This window comes from Coregonus lavaretus, assembly GCF_964263955.1.
Source record: "Coregonus lavaretus genome assembly, contig: HAP1_SCAFFOLD_808, whole genome shotgun sequence".
Classification (NCBI taxonomy): Eukaryota; Metazoa; Chordata; class Actinopteri; order Salmoniformes; family Salmonidae; genus Coregonus; species Coregonus lavaretus.
In genome coordinates, this window is record NW_028162377.1 from 143,363 (window position 1) to 160,810 (window position 17,448).

The 17,448-nt window shown below is 44.2% G+C and overlaps 1 protein-coding gene across 1 annotated transcript in view; it reads left to right on the forward strand.

Annotated features, from left to right (window-relative positions):
• LOC311119316 (uncharacterized protein) overlaps nt 1-16,981 on the forward strand; it is a 36,800-nt gene extending 19,819 nt beyond the window's left edge. Inside the window, exons 6-9 of the mRNA XM_084194036.1 lie at nt 10,955-11,015; nt 11,952-12,068; nt 15,153-15,532; nt 15,973-16,981. Of these exons, the coding sequence (XP_084050162.1) occupies nt 10,955-11,015; nt 11,952-12,068; nt 15,153-15,532; nt 15,973-16,159 (745 nt within the window). The 3' untranslated portion in view covers nt 16,160-16,981. The remainder of the gene's footprint in view (nt 1-10,954; nt 11,016-11,951; nt 12,069-15,152; nt 15,533-15,972) is intronic.
• Nucleotides 16,982-17,448: the final 467 nt, after the last annotated feature.

Genomic DNA, 17,448 nt, shown 5'->3' on the forward strand with positions numbered 1-17,448 from the left:
CACCACACCACACCACACCACAGTAGGTCCTGTACCGCTGAGAAATCCCATCTAGTTTTCACCCCTGGCTCTGACAGGGGGTCGTGTTCCCCCATCTAGTTTTCACCCCTGGCTCTGACAGGGGGTCGTGTTCCCCCATCTATGATAGTAAATATATTCAACATATAGCTCAGTACACACAGTAGGGATTTATAATACATTTATATGGGTCTTTCTTTAAGTTCAGGGGTGCCAGTGAGTTTTATAATACGTTTATATGGGTCTTTCTCTAAGTTCAGGGGTGCCAGTGACTTTTAACTGTGGTGGACAACCTGTTAGAGCTGTTGATAAGTCATTGGTAATAATCTGCCATTTTATTTATGTTATTGAGATAATAAAAAGAGGGTCATTCAATATAAAATCACGAGTTGATTTAAAACCCTTTATCGTGATTTAAAACCCTTTATCGTGATTTGAAACCCTTTATCGTGATTTAAAACCCTTTATCGTGATTTAAAACCCTTTATCGTGATTTAAAACCCTTTATCGCGCTTGGAGCCTATAGAATTCTGAAAGAGTCGCTTTAACATGACGATTTTAATAAAAACCATAATCCACACTGTCATTAACGGGGTCTTCGATAATGATGCGTAATACTTGTTGTGTCGTGTTGCTCGTTTGGTGTCCAGGTGATTTTTATTTTACGCTGGGACATTTTATAGCTACATCAGCTGATTCAAGAAAAGGATTCTCTGAATTGATAAAGAGCTGGTGTGATACCAGATCAACAGCCAAAAGTGCGGGAAATAATGTTGATCTCGAGGATCGGACAGGACGCTTTTTACGTGTCTCGTTGGTCAAGATAATTACGTTGTTGATCATCTCAGACCGCCTGAACAAAATTTCACGTAATTGCGTCAGATGCTGCATTATGTTCTGTGGGGGGGAGATGGGTTTAGAAAATGTTCTAATGGGACTATCCAAGTCTTCACCCCTCCTAAACAGAAACTCTCTGACAGTTTCAGACTAGCCAAGTCTTCACCCCTCTAAACAGAAACTCTCTGACAGTTTCAGACTAGCCAAGTCTTCACCCTTCTAAACAGAAACTCTCTGACAGTTTCAGACTAGCCAAGTCTTCACCCCTCCTAAACAGAAACTCTCTGACAGTTTCAGACTAGCCAAGTCTTCACCCCTCCTAAACAGAAACTCTCTGACAGTTTCAGACTAGCCAAGTCTTCACCCCTCCTAAACAGAAACTCTCTGACCGTTTCAGACTAGCCAAGTCTTCACCCCTCCTAAACAGAAACTCTCTCTGACAGTTTCAGACTAGCCAAGTCTTCACCCCTCCTAAACAGAAACTCTCTGACAGTTTCAGACTAGCCAAGTCTTCACCCCTCCTAAACAGAAACTCTCTGACAGTTTCAGACTAGCCAAGTCTTCACCCCTCTAGACAGAAACTCTCTGACAGTTTCAGACTAGCCAAGTCTTCACCCCTCTAAACAGAAACTCTCTGACAGTTTCAGACGAGCCAAGTCTTCACCCCTCTAAACAGAAACTCTCTGACAGTTTCAGACTAGCCAAGTCTTCACCCCTCTAAACAGAAACTCTCTGACAGTTTCAGACTAGCCAAGTCTTCACCCCTCCTAAACAGAAACTCTCTGACAGTTTCAGACTAGCCAAGTCTTCACCCCTCTAAACAGAAACTCTCTGACAGTTTCAGACTAGCCAAGTCTTCACCCCTCTAAACAGAAACTCTGACAGTTTCAGACTAGCCAAGTCTTCACCCCTCTAAACAGAAACTAACTCTGACAGTTTCAGACTAGCCAAGTCTTCACCCCTCTAAACAGAAACTCTCTCTGACAGTTTCAGACTAGCCAAGTCTTCACCCCTCTAAACAGAAACTCTCTGACAGTTTCAGACTAGCCAAGTCTTCACCCCTCCTAAACAGAAACTCTCTGACAGTTTCAGACTAGCCAAGTCTTCACCCCTCTAAACAGAAACTCTCTGACAGTTTCAGACTAGCCAAGTCTTCACCCCTCTAAACAGAAACTCTGACAGTTTCAGACTAGCCAAGTCTTCACCCCTCTAAACAGAAACTCTCTCTGACAGTTTCAGACTAGCCAAGTCTTCACCCCTCTAAACAGAAACTCTCTGACAGTTTCAGACTAGCCAAGTCTTCACCCCTCTAAACAGAAACTCTCTGACAGTTTCAGACTAGCCAAGTCTTCACCCCTCTAAACAGAAACTCTCTGACAGTTTCAGACTAGCCAAGTCTTCACCCCTCTAAACAGAAACTCTCTGACAGTTTCAGACTAGCCAAGTCTTCGCCCCTCTAAACAGAAACTCTCTCTGACAGTTTCAGACTAGCCAAGTCTTCACCCCTCCTAAACAGAAACTCTCTCTGACAGTTTCAGACTAGCCAAGTCTTCACCCCTCTAAACAGAAACTCTCTGACAGTTTGACTAGCCAAGTCTTCACCCCTCCTAAACAGAAACTCTCTGACAGTTTCAGACTAGCCAAGTCTTCACCCCTCTAAACAGAAACTCTCTGACAGTTTCAGACTAGCCAAGTCTTCACCCCTCTAAACAGAAACTCTCTCTGACAGTTTCAGACTGGCCAAGTCTTCACCCCTCCTAAACAGAAACTCTCTCTGACAGTTTCAGACTAGCCAAGTCTTCACCCCTCCTAAACAGAAACTCTCTCTGACAGTTTCAGACTAGCCAAGTCTTCACCCCTCCTAAACAGAAACTCTCTCTGACAGTTTCAGACTAGTCAAGTCTTCACCCCTCCTAAACAGAAACTCTCTGACAGTTTCAGACTAGCCAAGTCTTCACCCCTCCTAAACAGAAACTCTCTGACAGTTTCAGACTAGCCACGTCTTCACCCCTCCTAAACAGAAACTCTCTCTGACAGTTTCAGACTAGCCAAGTCTTCACCCCTCTAAACAGAAACTCTCTGACAGTTTCAGACTAGCCAAGTCTTCACCCCTCTAAACAGAAACTCTGACAGTTTCAGACTAGCCAAGTCTTCACCCCTCCTAAACAGAAACTCTCTGACAGTTTCAGACTAGCCAAGTCTTCACCCCTCTAAACAGAAACTCTCTTGACAGTTTCAGACTAGCCAAGTCTTCACCCCTCTAAACAGAAACTCTGACAGTTTCAGACTAGCCAAGTCTTCACCCCTCTAAACAGAAACTCTCTGACAGTTTCAGACTAGCCAAGTCTTCACCCCTCCTAAACAGAAACTCTCTGACAGTTTCAGACTAGCCAAGTCTTCACCCCTCTAAACAGAAACTCTCTGACAGTTTCAGACTAGCCAAGTCTTCACCCCTCTAAACAGAAACTCTGACAGTTTCAGACTAGCCAAGTCTTCACCCCTCCTAAACAGAAACTCTCTGACAGTTTCAGACTAGCCAAGTCTTCACCCCTCTAAACAGAAACTCTCTTGACAGTTTCAGACTAGCCAAGTCTTCACCCCTCTAAACAGAAACTCTCTGACAGTTTCAGACTAGCCAAGTCTTCACCCCTCTAAACAGAAACTCTCTGACAGTTTCAGACTAGCCAAGTCTTCACCCCTCTAAACAGAAACTCTCTGACAGTTTCAGACTAGCCAAGTCTTCACCCCTCCTAAACAGAAACTCTCTGACAGTTTCAGACTAGCCAAGTCTTCACCCCTCTAAACAGAAACTCTCTGACAGTTTCAGACTAGCCAAGTCTTCACCCCTCTAAACAGAAACTCTCTGACAGTTTCAGACTAGCCAAGTCTTCACCCCTCTAAACAGAAACTCTCTCTGACAGTTTCAGACTAGCCAAGTCTTCACCCCTCCTCTAAACAGAAACTCTCTGACAGTTTCAGACTAGCCAAGTCTTCACCCCTCTAAACAGAAACTCTCTCTGACAGTTTCAGACTAGCCAAGTCTTCACCCCTCTAAACAGAAACTCTCTCTGACAGTTTCAGACTAGCCAAGTCTTCACCCCTCTAAACAGAAACTCTCTGACAGTTTCAGACTAGCCAAGTCTTCACCCCTCCTAAACAGAAACTCTCTGACAGTTTCAGACTAGCCAAGTCTTCACCCCTCTAAACAGAAACTCTCTGACAGTTTCAGACTAGCCAAGTCTTCACCCCTCTAAACAGAAACTCTCTGACAGTTTCAGACTAGCCAAGTCTTTGCCCCTCTAAACAGAAACTCTCTCTGACAGTTTCAGACTAGCCAAGTCTTCACCCCTCCTAAACAGAAACTCTCTCTGACAGTTTCAGACTAGCCAAGTCTTCACCCCTCTAAACAGAAACTCTCTGACAGTTTCAGACTAGCCAAGTCTTCACCCCTCTAAACAGAAACTCTCTCTGACAGTTTCAGACTGGCCAAGTCTTCACCCCTCCTAAACAGAAACTCTCTCTGACAGTTTCAGACTAGCCAAGTCTTCACCCCTCCTAAACAGAAACTCTCTCTGACAGTTTCAGACTAGCCAAGTCTTCACCCCTCCTAAACAGAAACTCTCTCTGACAGTTTCAGACTAGTCAAGTCTTCACCCCTCCTAAACAGAAACTCTCTGACAGTTTCAGACTAGCCAAGTCTTCACCCCTCCTAAACAGAAACTCTCTGACAGTTTCAGACTAGCCACGTCTTCACCCCTCCTAAACAGAAACTCTCTCTGACAGTTTCAGACTAGCCAAGTCTTCACCCCTCCTAAACAGAAACTCTCTGACAGTTTCAGACTAGCCAAGTCTTCACCCCTCTAGACAAACTCTCTGACAGTTTCAGACTAGCCAAGTCTTCACCCCTCTAAACAGAAACTCTCTGACAGTTTCAGACTAGCCAAGTCTTCACCCCTCTAAACAGAAACTCTCTCTGACAGTTTCAGACTAGCCAAGTCTTCACCCCTCTAGACAGAAACTCTCTGACAGTTTCAGACTAGCCAAGTCTTCATCCCTCTAAACAGAAACTCTCTCTGACAGTTTCAGACTAGCCAAGTCTTCACCCCTCTAAACAGAAACTCTCTCTGACAGTTTCAGACTAGCCAAGTCTTCACCCCTCTAAACAGAAACTCTGACAGTTTCAGACTAGCCAAATCTTCATCCCTCTAAACAGAAACTCTCTGACAGTTTCAGACTAGCCAAGTCTTCACCCCTCTAAACAGAAACTCTGACAGTTTCAGACTAGCCAAGTCTTCACCCCTCTAAACAGAAACTCTCTGACAGTTTCAGACTAGCCAAGTCTTCACCCCTCCTAAACAGAAACTCTCTGACAGTTTCAGACTAGCCAAGTCTTCACCCCTCCTAAACAGAAACTCTCTGACAGTTTCAGACTAGCCAAGTCTTCACCCCTCTAAACAGAAACTCTCTGACAGTTTCAGACTAGCCAAGTCTTCACCCCTCCTAAACAGAAACTCTCTGACAGTTTCAGACTAGCCAAGTCTTCACCCCTCTAAACAGAAACTCTCTCTGACAGTTTCAGACTAGCCAAGTCTTCACCCCTCTAAACAGAAACTCTCTGACAGTTTCAGACTAGCCAAGGCTTCACCCCTCTAAACAGAAACTCTCTCTGACAGTTTCAGACTAGCCAAGGCTTCACCCCTCTAAACAGAAACTCTCTGACAGTTTCAGACTAGCCAAGTCTTCACCCCTCTAAACAGAAACTCTCTCTGACAGTTTCAGACTAGCCAAGTCTTCACCCCTCTAAACAGAAACTCTCTGACAGTTTCAGACTAGCCAAGTCTTCACCCCTCTAAACAGAAACTCTCTGACAGTTTCAGACTAGCCAAGTCTTCACCCCTCTAAACAGAAACTCTCTGACAGTTTCAGACTAGCCAAGTCTTCACCCCTCCTAAACAGAAACTCTCTGACAGTTTCAGACTAGCCAAGTCTTCACCCCTCTAAACAGAAACTCTCTGACAGTTTCAGACTAGCCAAGTCTTCACCCCTCTAAACAGAAACTCTCTCTGACAGTTTCAGACTAGCCAAGTCTTCACCCCTCTAAACAGAAACTCTCTGACAGTTTCAGACTAGCCAAGTCTTCACCCCTCTAAACAGAAACTCTCTGACAGTTTCAGACTAGCCAAGTCTTCACCCCTCCTAAACAGAAACTCTCTGACAGTTTCAGACTAGCCAAGTCTTCACCCCTCTAGACAGAAACTCTCTGACAGTTTCAGACTAGCCAAGTCTTCACCCCTCCTAAACAGAAACTCTCTGACAGTTTCAGACTAGCCAAGTCTTCACCCCTCTAAACAGAAACTATCTGACAGTTTCAGACTAGCCAAGTCTTCACCCCTCTAGACAGAAACTCTCTGACAGTTTCAGACTAGCCAGATTGACGTTCAATCGAACAGTAACTGGATGCCTGTCTGCCTGCTTTAACATAACAAGCCACGGCCACGTGACTGACTGTCTGTAGGAGCGAACCATTTTTGTAACCAAAAATATAAACGCAACATGTAAAGTGTTGGTCCCATGTTTCATGAGCTGAAATAAAAGATCCCAGAAATGTTCCATACGCACACAAAGCTTATTTCTCTCAAATTCTGTGCAGAAATATGTTTACATCCCTGTTAGTGAGCATTTCTCCTTTGTCAAGATAGTCCATCCACCTGTAAGGTGTATTGTATCAAGAAGCTGATTAAACAGCATGATCATTACACAGGTGCACCTTGTGCTGGGGACAATAAAAGGCCACTCTAAAATGTGCAGTTTTGTCACACAACACAATGCTACAGATGTCTCAAGTTTTGAGGGAGCGCGCAATTGGCATGCTGACTGCAGGAATGTCCACCAGAGCTGTTGCCAGAGAATGTAATGTTATTTCTCTACCATAAGCCGCCTCCAAAGTTGTTTTAGAGAATTTGGCAGTACGTCCATGAAACATGGGACCAGCACTTTACATGTTGCATTTATATTTTTGTTCAGTGTATAGTAATATATATATATATGCATACAGTACCAGTTTTCTTTATTTTACAGTTGAAGTCAGAAGTTTACATACACCTTAGCCAAATACATTTAAACTCAGTTTTCCACAATTCCTGACATTAAACCTAGTAAAAATTCCCTGTCTTAGGTCAGTTAGGATCACCACTTTATTTTAAGAATGTGAAATGTCAGAATAATAGTAGAGAGAATGATTTATTTCAGCTCTTATTTCTTTCATCACATTCCCAGTGGGTCAGAAGTTTACATACACTCAATTAGTATTTGGTAGCATTGCCTTTAAATTGTTTAACTTGGGTCAAACATTTCGGGTAGCCTTCCACAAGCTTCCCACAATAAGTTGGGTGAATTTTGGCCCATTCCTTCTGACAGAGCTGGTGTAACTGAGTCAAGTTTGTAGGCCTCCTTGCTCGCACACGCTTTTTCAGTTCTGCCCACACATTTTCTATTGGATTGAGGTCAGGGCTTTGTGATGGCCACTCCAATACCTTGACTTTGTTGTCCTTAAGCCATTTTGCCACAACTTTGGAAGTATGCTTGGGGTCATTCTCCATTTGGAAAACCCATTTGCGACCAAGCTTTAACTTCCTGACTGATGTCTTGATATGTTGCTTCAATATATCCACATAATTTTCCTTCCTCATGATGCCATCTATTTTGTGAAATGCACCAGTCCCTCCTGCAGCAAAGCACCCCCACAGCATGATGCTGCCACCCCCGTGCTACACGGTTGGGATGGTGTTCTTCGGCTCGCAAGCGTCCCCCTTTTTCCTCCAAACATAACGATGGTCATTATGGCCAAACAGTTCTATTTCTGTTTCATCAGACCAGAGGACATTTCTCCAAAAAGTACGATCTTTGTCCCCATGTGCAGTGGCAAACCGTAGTCTGGCTTTTTTTATGGCGGTTTTGGCGCAGTGGCTTCTTCCTTGCTGAGTGGCCTTTCAGGTTATGTCGATATAGGACTCGTTTTACTGTGGATATAGATACTTTTGTACCTGTTTCCTCCAGCATCTTCACAAGGTCCTTTGCTGTTGTTCTGGGATTGATTTGCACTTTGCGCACCAAAGTACGTTCATCTCTAGGAGACAGAACGCGTCTCCTTCCTGAGCGGTATGACGGCTGCATGGGCCATGGTGTTTATACTTGCGTACTATTGTTTGTACAGATGAATGTGGTACCTTCAGGCGTTTGGAAATTGCTCCCAAGGATGAACCAGACTTGTGGAGGTCTACAATGTTTTTTCAGAGGTCTTGGCTGATTTCGTTTGATTTTCCCATGATGTCAAGCAAAGAAGCACTGAGTTTGAAGGTAGGCCTTGAAATAAATCCACAGGTACACCTCCAATTGACTCAAATTATGTCAAATAACAGAAGCTTCTAAAGCCATGACATAATTTTCTGGAATTTTCCAAGCTGTTTAAAGGCACAGTCAACTTAGTGTATGTAAACTTCTGACCCACTGGAATTGTGATACAGTGAATTATAAGTGAAATAATCTGTCTGTAAACAATTGTTGGAAAAATTACTTACTTGTCAAAACTATAGTTTGATAACAAGACATTTGTGGAGTGGTTGAAAAACGACTTTTAATGACTCCAACCTAAGTGTATGTAAACTTCCGACTTCAACTGTATATATGTGTGTGTGTGTGTGTGTGTGTGTGTATATATATATATATATATATATATATATATATATACACACACACACACACACACACACACACACACACACACACACACACACACATATATACATACATACATATATACTGCTCAAAAAAATTAAGGGAACACTCAAACAACACAATGTAACTCCAAGTCAATCACACTCCTGTGAAATCAAACTGTCCACTTAGGAAGCAACACTGATTGACAATAAATTTCACATGCTGTTGTGCAAATGGAATGGACAACAGGTGGAAATTATAGGCAATTAGCAAGACACCCCCAATAAAGGACTGGTTTTGCAGGTGGTGACCACAGACCACTTCTCAGTTCCTATGCTTCCTGGCTGATGTTTTGGTCACTTTTGAATGCTGGCGGTGCTTTCACTCTAGTGGTAGCATGAGACGGAGTCTACAACCCACACAAGTGGCTCAGGTAGTGCAGCTCATCCAGGATGGCACATCAATGCGAGCTGTGGCAAGAAGGTTTGCTGTGTCTGTCAGCGTAGTGTCCAGAGCATGGAGGCGCTACCAGGAGACAGGCCAGTACATCAGGAGACGTGGAGGAGGCCGTAGGAGGGCAACAACCCAGCAGCAGGACTGCTACCTCCGCCTTTGTGCAAGGAGGAGCAGGAGGAGCACTGCCAGAGCCCTGCAAAATGACCTCCAGCAGGCCACAAATGTGCATGTGTCTGCTCAAACGGTCAGAAACAGACTCCATGAGGGTGGTATGAGGGCCCGATGTCCACAGGTGGGGGTTGTGCTTACAGCCCAACACCGTGCAGGACGTTTGGCATTTGCCAGAGAACACCAAGATTGGCAAATTCGCCACTGGCGCCCTGTGCTCTTCACAGATGAAAGCCGGTTCACACTGAGCACATGTGACAGACGTGACAGAGCCTGGAGACGCCGTGGAGAACGTTCTGCTGCCTGCAACATCCTCCAGCATGACCGGTTTGGCGGTGGGTCAGTCATGGTGTGGGGTGGCATTTCTTTGGGGGCCGCACAGCCCTCCATGTGCTCGCCAGAGGTAGCCTGACTGCCATTAGGTACCGAGATGAGATCCTCAGACCCCTTGTGAGACCATATGCTGGTGCGGTTGGCCCTGGGTTCCTCCTAATGCAAGACAATGCTAGACCTCACGAGCAGTGTATATATACATACATACATATACAGTACCCATCAAAAGTTTGGATAGTCCTTACACAGCCTGGAGGTGTGTTGGGTCATTGTCCTGTTGATAAACAAATGATAGTCCCACTAAGGCCAAACCAGATGGGATGGCGTATCACTGCAGAATGCTGTGGTAGCCATGCTGGTTAAGTGTGCCTTGAATTCTAAATAAATCACAGACAGTGTCACCAGCAAAGCACCCCCACACCATAACACCTCCTCCTCCATGCTTTACGGTGGGAAATACACATGCGGAGATCATCCGTTCACCCTCACCGCGTCTCACAAAGACAAGGCAGTTGGAACCAAAAATCTCAAATTCGGACTCCAGACCAAAGGACACATTTCCACCGGTCTAATGTCCATTGCTCGTGTTTCTTGGCCCACGCAAGTCTCTTCTTCTTATTGGTGTCCTTTAGTAGTGGTTTCTTTGCAGCAATTTGACCATGAAAGCCTGATTCACACAGTCACCTCTGAACAGTTGATGTTGAGATGTGTCTGTGACTTGAACTCTGTGAAGCATTTATTTGGGCTGCAATTTCTGAGTCTGGTAACTCTAATGAAATTATCCTCTGCAGCAGAGGTAACTTTGGGTCTTCCATTCCTGTGGCGGTCCTCATGAGAGCCAGTTTCATCATAGCGCTTAATGGTTTTTGCGACTGCACTTGAAGAAACGTTCAAAGTTCTTGAAATGTTCCGTATTGACTGACCTTCATGTCTTAAAGTAATGATGGACTGTCGTTTCTCTTTGCTTATTTGAGCTGTTCTTGCCATAATATGGACTTGGTCTTTTACCAAATAGGGCTATCTTCTGTATACCTCCCCTACCTTGTCACAACACAACTGATTGTCTCAAACGCATTAAGAAGGAAAGCAATTCCAGAAATTAACTTTTAAGAAGGCACACCTGTTAATTGAAATGCATTCCAGGTGACTACCTCATGAAGCTGGTTGAGAGAATGCCAAGAGTGTGCAAAGCTGTCATCAAGGCAAAGAGTGGCTTTTTGAAGAATCTCAAATATAAAATGTATTTTGATTTGTTTAACACTTTTTTGGTTACTACATGATTCCATATGTGTTATTTCATAGTTTTGATGTCTTCACTATTCTACAATATAGAAAATAGTAAAAATAAAGAAAAACCCTTGAATGAGTAGGTGTGTCCAAACTTTTGACTGGTAGTGTACTAATATCTATAATCCATGTTCTTCAGGTCAGATTCTGATGAGGAGGACAGGAAGAAGAAGAGTGTAGATGGCTTCTGGCAGAAAATGGTAACCTACAAACACACACACACACTACACACACACTCTACACATACACACACACACACACTACACATACACACACACTCACTCTACACACACACACACACTACACACACACACTCTACACACACACACACACTCTACACACACTCTACACATACACACACACACACACTACACATACACACACACTCACTCTACACACACACACACACACACACACACACACACACTCTACACATACACACACACACACACACTACACATACACACACACTCACTCTACACACACACACACACTACACACACACACTCTACACACACACACTCTACACACACACACACACTCTACACACACACACACTAAACACACACACACACACTCTACACACACACACACTACATAATATAATAATAATAATATGCCATTTAGCAGAAGCTTTTATCCAAAGCGATTTAGTCATGTGTGCATACATTTTTGTGTATGGGTGGTCCCGGGGATCGAACCCACTACCTTGGCATTACAAGCACCGTGCTCTACCAGCTGAGCTACAGAGGACCACTCACACTACACACACACACACACCACACACACTACACACACACTACACACACACACACTACACACAAACACTACACACACACTCTACACACTACACACACACACACACACAGCACACTACACACACACACTACACACACACAGCACACTACACACACACACTACACGCACACACACTACACACACACACACACCTATACACTACACACACACACACTACACACACACTACACACAAACACTACACACACACTCTACACACACACACACTACACACACACACACACACACTACACTCACTACACACAAACAAACACCCCAACTACTGATGACGTGCTGACACTAACAGCTCGTCTGTGATTGGTTGTTTGTCTCTCCTAGATGTCCAATAAGAAGGCCCCAGACAGGAAAATTGAAAAGGAGAGGAATGGAGAGAAACACAACAGCCCTCCTTCTACCTCTCCTCCTCCTTCTCCCGTTCTCTTTCCTCAAGTACCGGTACGGTTCAGCTGCGCTCTTACCTCTCTGCACTCTATCTGTCACTCCCAATGTCTTCTGAAAGTGGTTATTAATGGGCTTGGTCCAGCAACGATATAGTCTTCTGATAGTGGTTATTAGTGGGCTTGGTCCAGCAACGATATAGTCTTCTGATAGTGGTTATTAGTGGGCTTGGTCCAGCAACGATATAATATTCTGATAGTGGTTATTAGTGGGCTTGGTCCAGCAACGATATAATATTCTGATAGTGGTTATTAATGGGCTTGGTCCAGCAACGATATAGTCTTCTGATAGTGGTTATTAATGGGCTTGGTCCAGCAACGATATAGTCTTCTGATAGTGGTTATTAATGGGCTTGGTCCAGCAACGATATAGTCTTCTGATAGTGGTTATTAATGGGCTTGGTCCAGCAACGATATAGTCTTCTGATAGTGGTTATTAATGGGCTTGGTCCAGCAACGATATAGTCTTCTGATAGTGGTTATTAATGGGCTTGGTCCAGCAACGATATAGTATTCTGATAGTGGTTATTAGTGGGCTTGGTCCAGCAACAATATAGTCTTCTGATAGTGGTTATTAATGGGCTTGGTCCAGCAACAATATAGTCTTCTGATAGTGGTTATTAATGGGCTTGGTCCAGCAACAATATAGTCTTCTGATAGTGGTTATTAATGGGCTTGGTCCAGCAACAATATAGTCTTCTGATAGTGGTTATTAATGGGCTTGGTCCAGCAACAATATAGTCTTCTGATAGTGGTTATTAATGGGCTTGGTCCAGCAACAATATAGTCTTCTGATAGTGGTTATTAATGGGCTTGGTCCAGCAACAATATAGTCTTCTGATAGTGGTTATTAATGGGCTTGGTCCAGCAACAATATAGTCTTCTGATAGTGGTTATTAATGGGCTTGGTCCAGCAACAATATAGTCTTCTGATAGTGGTTATTAATGGGCTTGGTCCAGCAACAATATAGTCTTCTGATAGTGGTTATTAATGGGCTTGGTCCAGCAACAATATAGTCTTCTGATAGTGGTTATTAATGGGCTTGGTCCAGCAACAATATAGTCTTCTGATAGTGGTTATTAATGGGCTTGGTCCAGCAACAATATAGTCTTCTGATAGTGGTTATTAATGGGCTTGGTCCAGCAACAATATAGTATTCTGATAGTGGTTATTAGTGGGCTTGGTCCAGCAACAATATAGTCTTCTGATAGTGGTTATTAATGGGCTTGGTCCAGCAACAATATAGTCTTCTGATAGTGGTTATTAATGGGCTTGGTCCAGCAACAATATAGTCTTCTGATAGTGGTTATTAATGGGCTTGGTCCAGCAACAATATAGTCTTCTGATAGTGGTTATTAATGGGCTTGGTCCAGCAACAATATAGTCTTCTGATAGTGGTTATTAATGGGCTTGGTCCAGCAACAATATAGTCTTCTGATAGTGGTTATTAATGGGCTTGGTCCAGCAACAATATAGTCTTCTGATAGTGGTTATTAATGGGTTTGGTCCAGCAACAATATAGTCTTCTGATAGTGGTTATTAATGGGCTTGGTCCAGCAACAATATAGTCTTCTGATAGTGGTTATTAATGGGCTTGGTCCAGCAACAATATAGTCTTCTGATAGTGGTTATTAATGGGCTTGGTCCAGCAACAATATAGTCTTCTGATAGTGGTTATTAATGGGCTTGGTCCAGCAACAATATAGTCTTCTGATAGTGGTTATTAATGGGCTTGGTCCAGCAACAATATAGTCTTCTGATAGTGGTTATTAATGGGCTTGGTCCAGCAACAATATAATATTCTGATAGTGGTTATTAGTGGGCTTGGTCCAGCAACAATATAGTCTTCTGATAGTGGTTATTAGTGGGCTTGGTCCAGCAACAATATAGTCTTCTGATAGTGGTTATTAGTGGGCTTGGTCCAGCAACAATATAGTCTTCTGATAGTGGTTATTAGTGGGCTTGGTCCAGCAACAATATAGTCTTCTGATAGTGGTTATTAGTGGGCTTGGTCCAGCAACGATATAGTCTTCTGATAGTGGTTATTAATGGGCTTGGTCCAGCAACGATATAGTCTTCTGATAGTGGTTATTAATGGGCTTGGTCCAGCAACGATATAGTCTTCTGATATTGGTTATTAATGGGCTTGGTCCAGCAACGATATAGTCTTCTGATAGTGGTTATTAATGGGCTTGGTCCAGCAACGATATAGTCTTCTGATAGTGGTTATTAATGGGCTTGGTCCAGCAACAACAGTCTTCTGATAGTGGTTATTAATGGGCTTGGTCCAGCAACGATATAGTCTTCTGATAGTGGTTATTAATGGGCTTGATCCAGCAACGATATAGTCTTCTGATAGTGGTTATTAATGGGCTTGGTCCAGCAACGATATAGTCTTCTCGTAGTGGTTATTAATGGGCTTGGTCCAGCAACAATATAGTCTTCTGGTAGTGGTTATTAATGGGCTTGGTCCAGCAACAATATAGTCTTCTGATAGTGGTTATTAGTGGGCTTGGTCCAGCAACAATATAGTCTTCTGATAGTGGTTATTAATGGGCTTGGTCCAGCAACAATATAGTCTTCTGATAGTGGTTATTAATGGGCTTGGTCCAGCAACAATATAATATTCTGATAGTGGTTATTAATGGGCTTGGTCCAGCAACAATATAGTATTCTGATAGTGGTTATTAATGGGCTTGGTCCAGCAACAATATAGTCTTCTGATAGTGGTTATTAATGGGCTTGGTCCAGCAACAATATAGTCTTCTGATAGTGGTTATTAATGGGCTTGGTCCAGCAACAATATAGTCTTCTGGTAGTGGTTATTAATGGGCTTGGTCCAGCAACAATATAGTCTTCTGATAGTGGTTATTAGTGGGCTTGGTCCAGCAACAATATAGTCTTCTGATAGTGGTTATTAATGGGCTTGGTCCAGCAACAATATAGTCTTCTGATAGTGGTTATTAATGGGCTTGGTCCAGCAACAATATAGGAAGATGTAATAAGTAATTTTCTTTATTTTCTGTCTTTCTTTCTCTGTAACTCTCAAACCGTGTCACCTCTCCCTTGTCTTCTGCGTAGAAGGTGGAGGCTTCAGCAGTACCTGTGACCGGACCACCAGTCATGTCTCCAGCTCCTGAAGTTCCAGTTAAAACGGAGAGCGCGGTGAAGATGGAAAACACTGTTAAGACGGAGGACTCCTCCTCTTCCTCTCCTCCCGTCTCCCCTCGTCTTCCTGTTGCTCTCCGTGTTCCTCCCACTCAGAGTGAGCTGCTGTTCCGTCTCCCTCCTCTCCCCCCGACCCCCTTCCCCTCCTCCCTCCCCCTGGAGGCAGCCTCCCACTCCATCCCCCAGAAGCCCCTAGTGCACCTGGCCCGTATCCGAAACCCTTCCCCCTGTCTGGTCATCCACTGGAGGGTCACCGAGGAAGACCCCGCAGCGCCAGACATGGACAGTTACAGGTACGGATGCACACAGAGCCGCCCGGCTCTCACACTGAGGGCTAACTTTAGCCTCCCCTAGCTAACGATCTGTGAAAGTGAATGGGGACAAGTGTGCTATTTTGGTGATTATGATTACCATTAAAAAAAAGAAACATAAAGGAATGTCTCCTCCCCCTCCCTCTCTCTCCTCCCCCTCCCTCTCTCTCCTCCCCCTCCCCCTCTCTCCTCCCCCTCCCCCTCTCTCCTCCCCCTCCCTCTCTCTCCTACCCCTCCCTCTCTCTCCTACCCCTCCTCCTCCTCCCTCTCTCCTCCCTCTCCCCCCTCCCTCTCTCTCCTCCCCATCCCCCTCTCTCCTACCCCTCCCTCTCTCTCCTACCCCTCCCTCTCTCTCCTACCCCTCCTCCTCCTCCCTCTCTCCTCCCTCTCCCCCCCTCCCTCTCTCCTCCCCCTCCCCCCAGTATCTACATCTCACAGGACTCCTACCCCTCCTGGAGGAATGTGGGTGTGGTCAAGGCCCTGGCCCTGCCCATGGCTGTCACGGTAACCAAGTACCAATCGGGTACCACCAACGTCATCGTGGTCGGCAAGGACCGGTATGGTCGCTATGGACCCTACAGCGACGTACAGACTGTGGTCCTGGCATAGATAGATACGTGTTGGGGTTCTGTCTATCTAGATTGAAGGCCACTCTGGCCCCCGAGGTGAGAGGTGAAAGGTTACTGTCTTTAACCCCTGAGATCTAGTGGTCGCTGGAGTCGGCTGTTCTCGCTGCTACATCTAAAAGGGGAAACAGAAACAGTGTTTTATGTGTTTTCAATAGCATTACCAATCCAATGAAGGATCCACAACAACCGGGCCGAGCGTCTGCGGGTTTTTCGCTCCACCCTTGTCTTGATTGATGCTTTAAGGTCACTAATTAGTTAGGAACCTGAATATACAGACATAGTGATACAGATTTTTTAAATTTTTGTCATTTAGCAGACGCTCTTATCCAGAGCGACTTACAGTTAGTGAGTGCATACATTTTCATACTGCCCTGGGAAATGAACCCACAACCCTGGGGTTGCAAGCGCCACGCTCTACCAACTGAGCTACAGATCTGTCCTAGTTGAGTCAACTGTGTTAGTGATGTTTTGTAGATCTGTCCTAGTGGAGTCAACCGTGTTAACGATGTTTTGTAGATCTGTCCTAGTGGAGTCAACCGTGTTAGTGATGTTTTGTAGATCTGTCCTAGTGGAGTCAACCGTGTTAGTGATGTTTTGTAGATCTGTCCTAGTGGAGTCAACCGTGTTAGTGATGTTTGGTAGATCTGTCCTAGTGGAGTCAACTGTGTTAGTGATGTTGGTCATGACTACCAGTCACACCTGTCTACAGGGATATGACCCTTTCCACTGTTAGATCTTGTTTCATCACTTTCATTCTTAAAGGTTTTACCTCCGTTTTAATAATAAAAACATCTCAACGTTTCCTAACTTGTCTTCTTGTGATGTTTGTGTCTTTGATGATATGAAAACTGTAGATTTTTCTGTAACTCTATCCGTTCTGGAGCCTTATAAACTCCGGGTTACCGATGGTGTTAACCAATAATCATGTAAGGTTGTATACGTGTGAGACCTAATGTTTGCTCAAAAGTCACATCTATGAATAATTCCAGGTGGTTGTATAGAGGAGGGAGAACCCATTCCTGTTGTATGAGACTGTCAGGAATTATCAAGATTACATTGTGGGGATCAATCCCTCTGTAAAAGTATGCGATAATTCTGGGGGACTAGTCAAGACTACATATACAGGAAGGGGTGATTCAAGGTGTTGTTGTGTGAAGCTATTTTGAATGACTTGTTAAATTGACTTGTTCTATAGAAGAGGTGGCTAAGGGATTTTTAACATTACCAACCATGGGGGGGCAAATCCTCACAAGAGGTCCCAGAATTTAC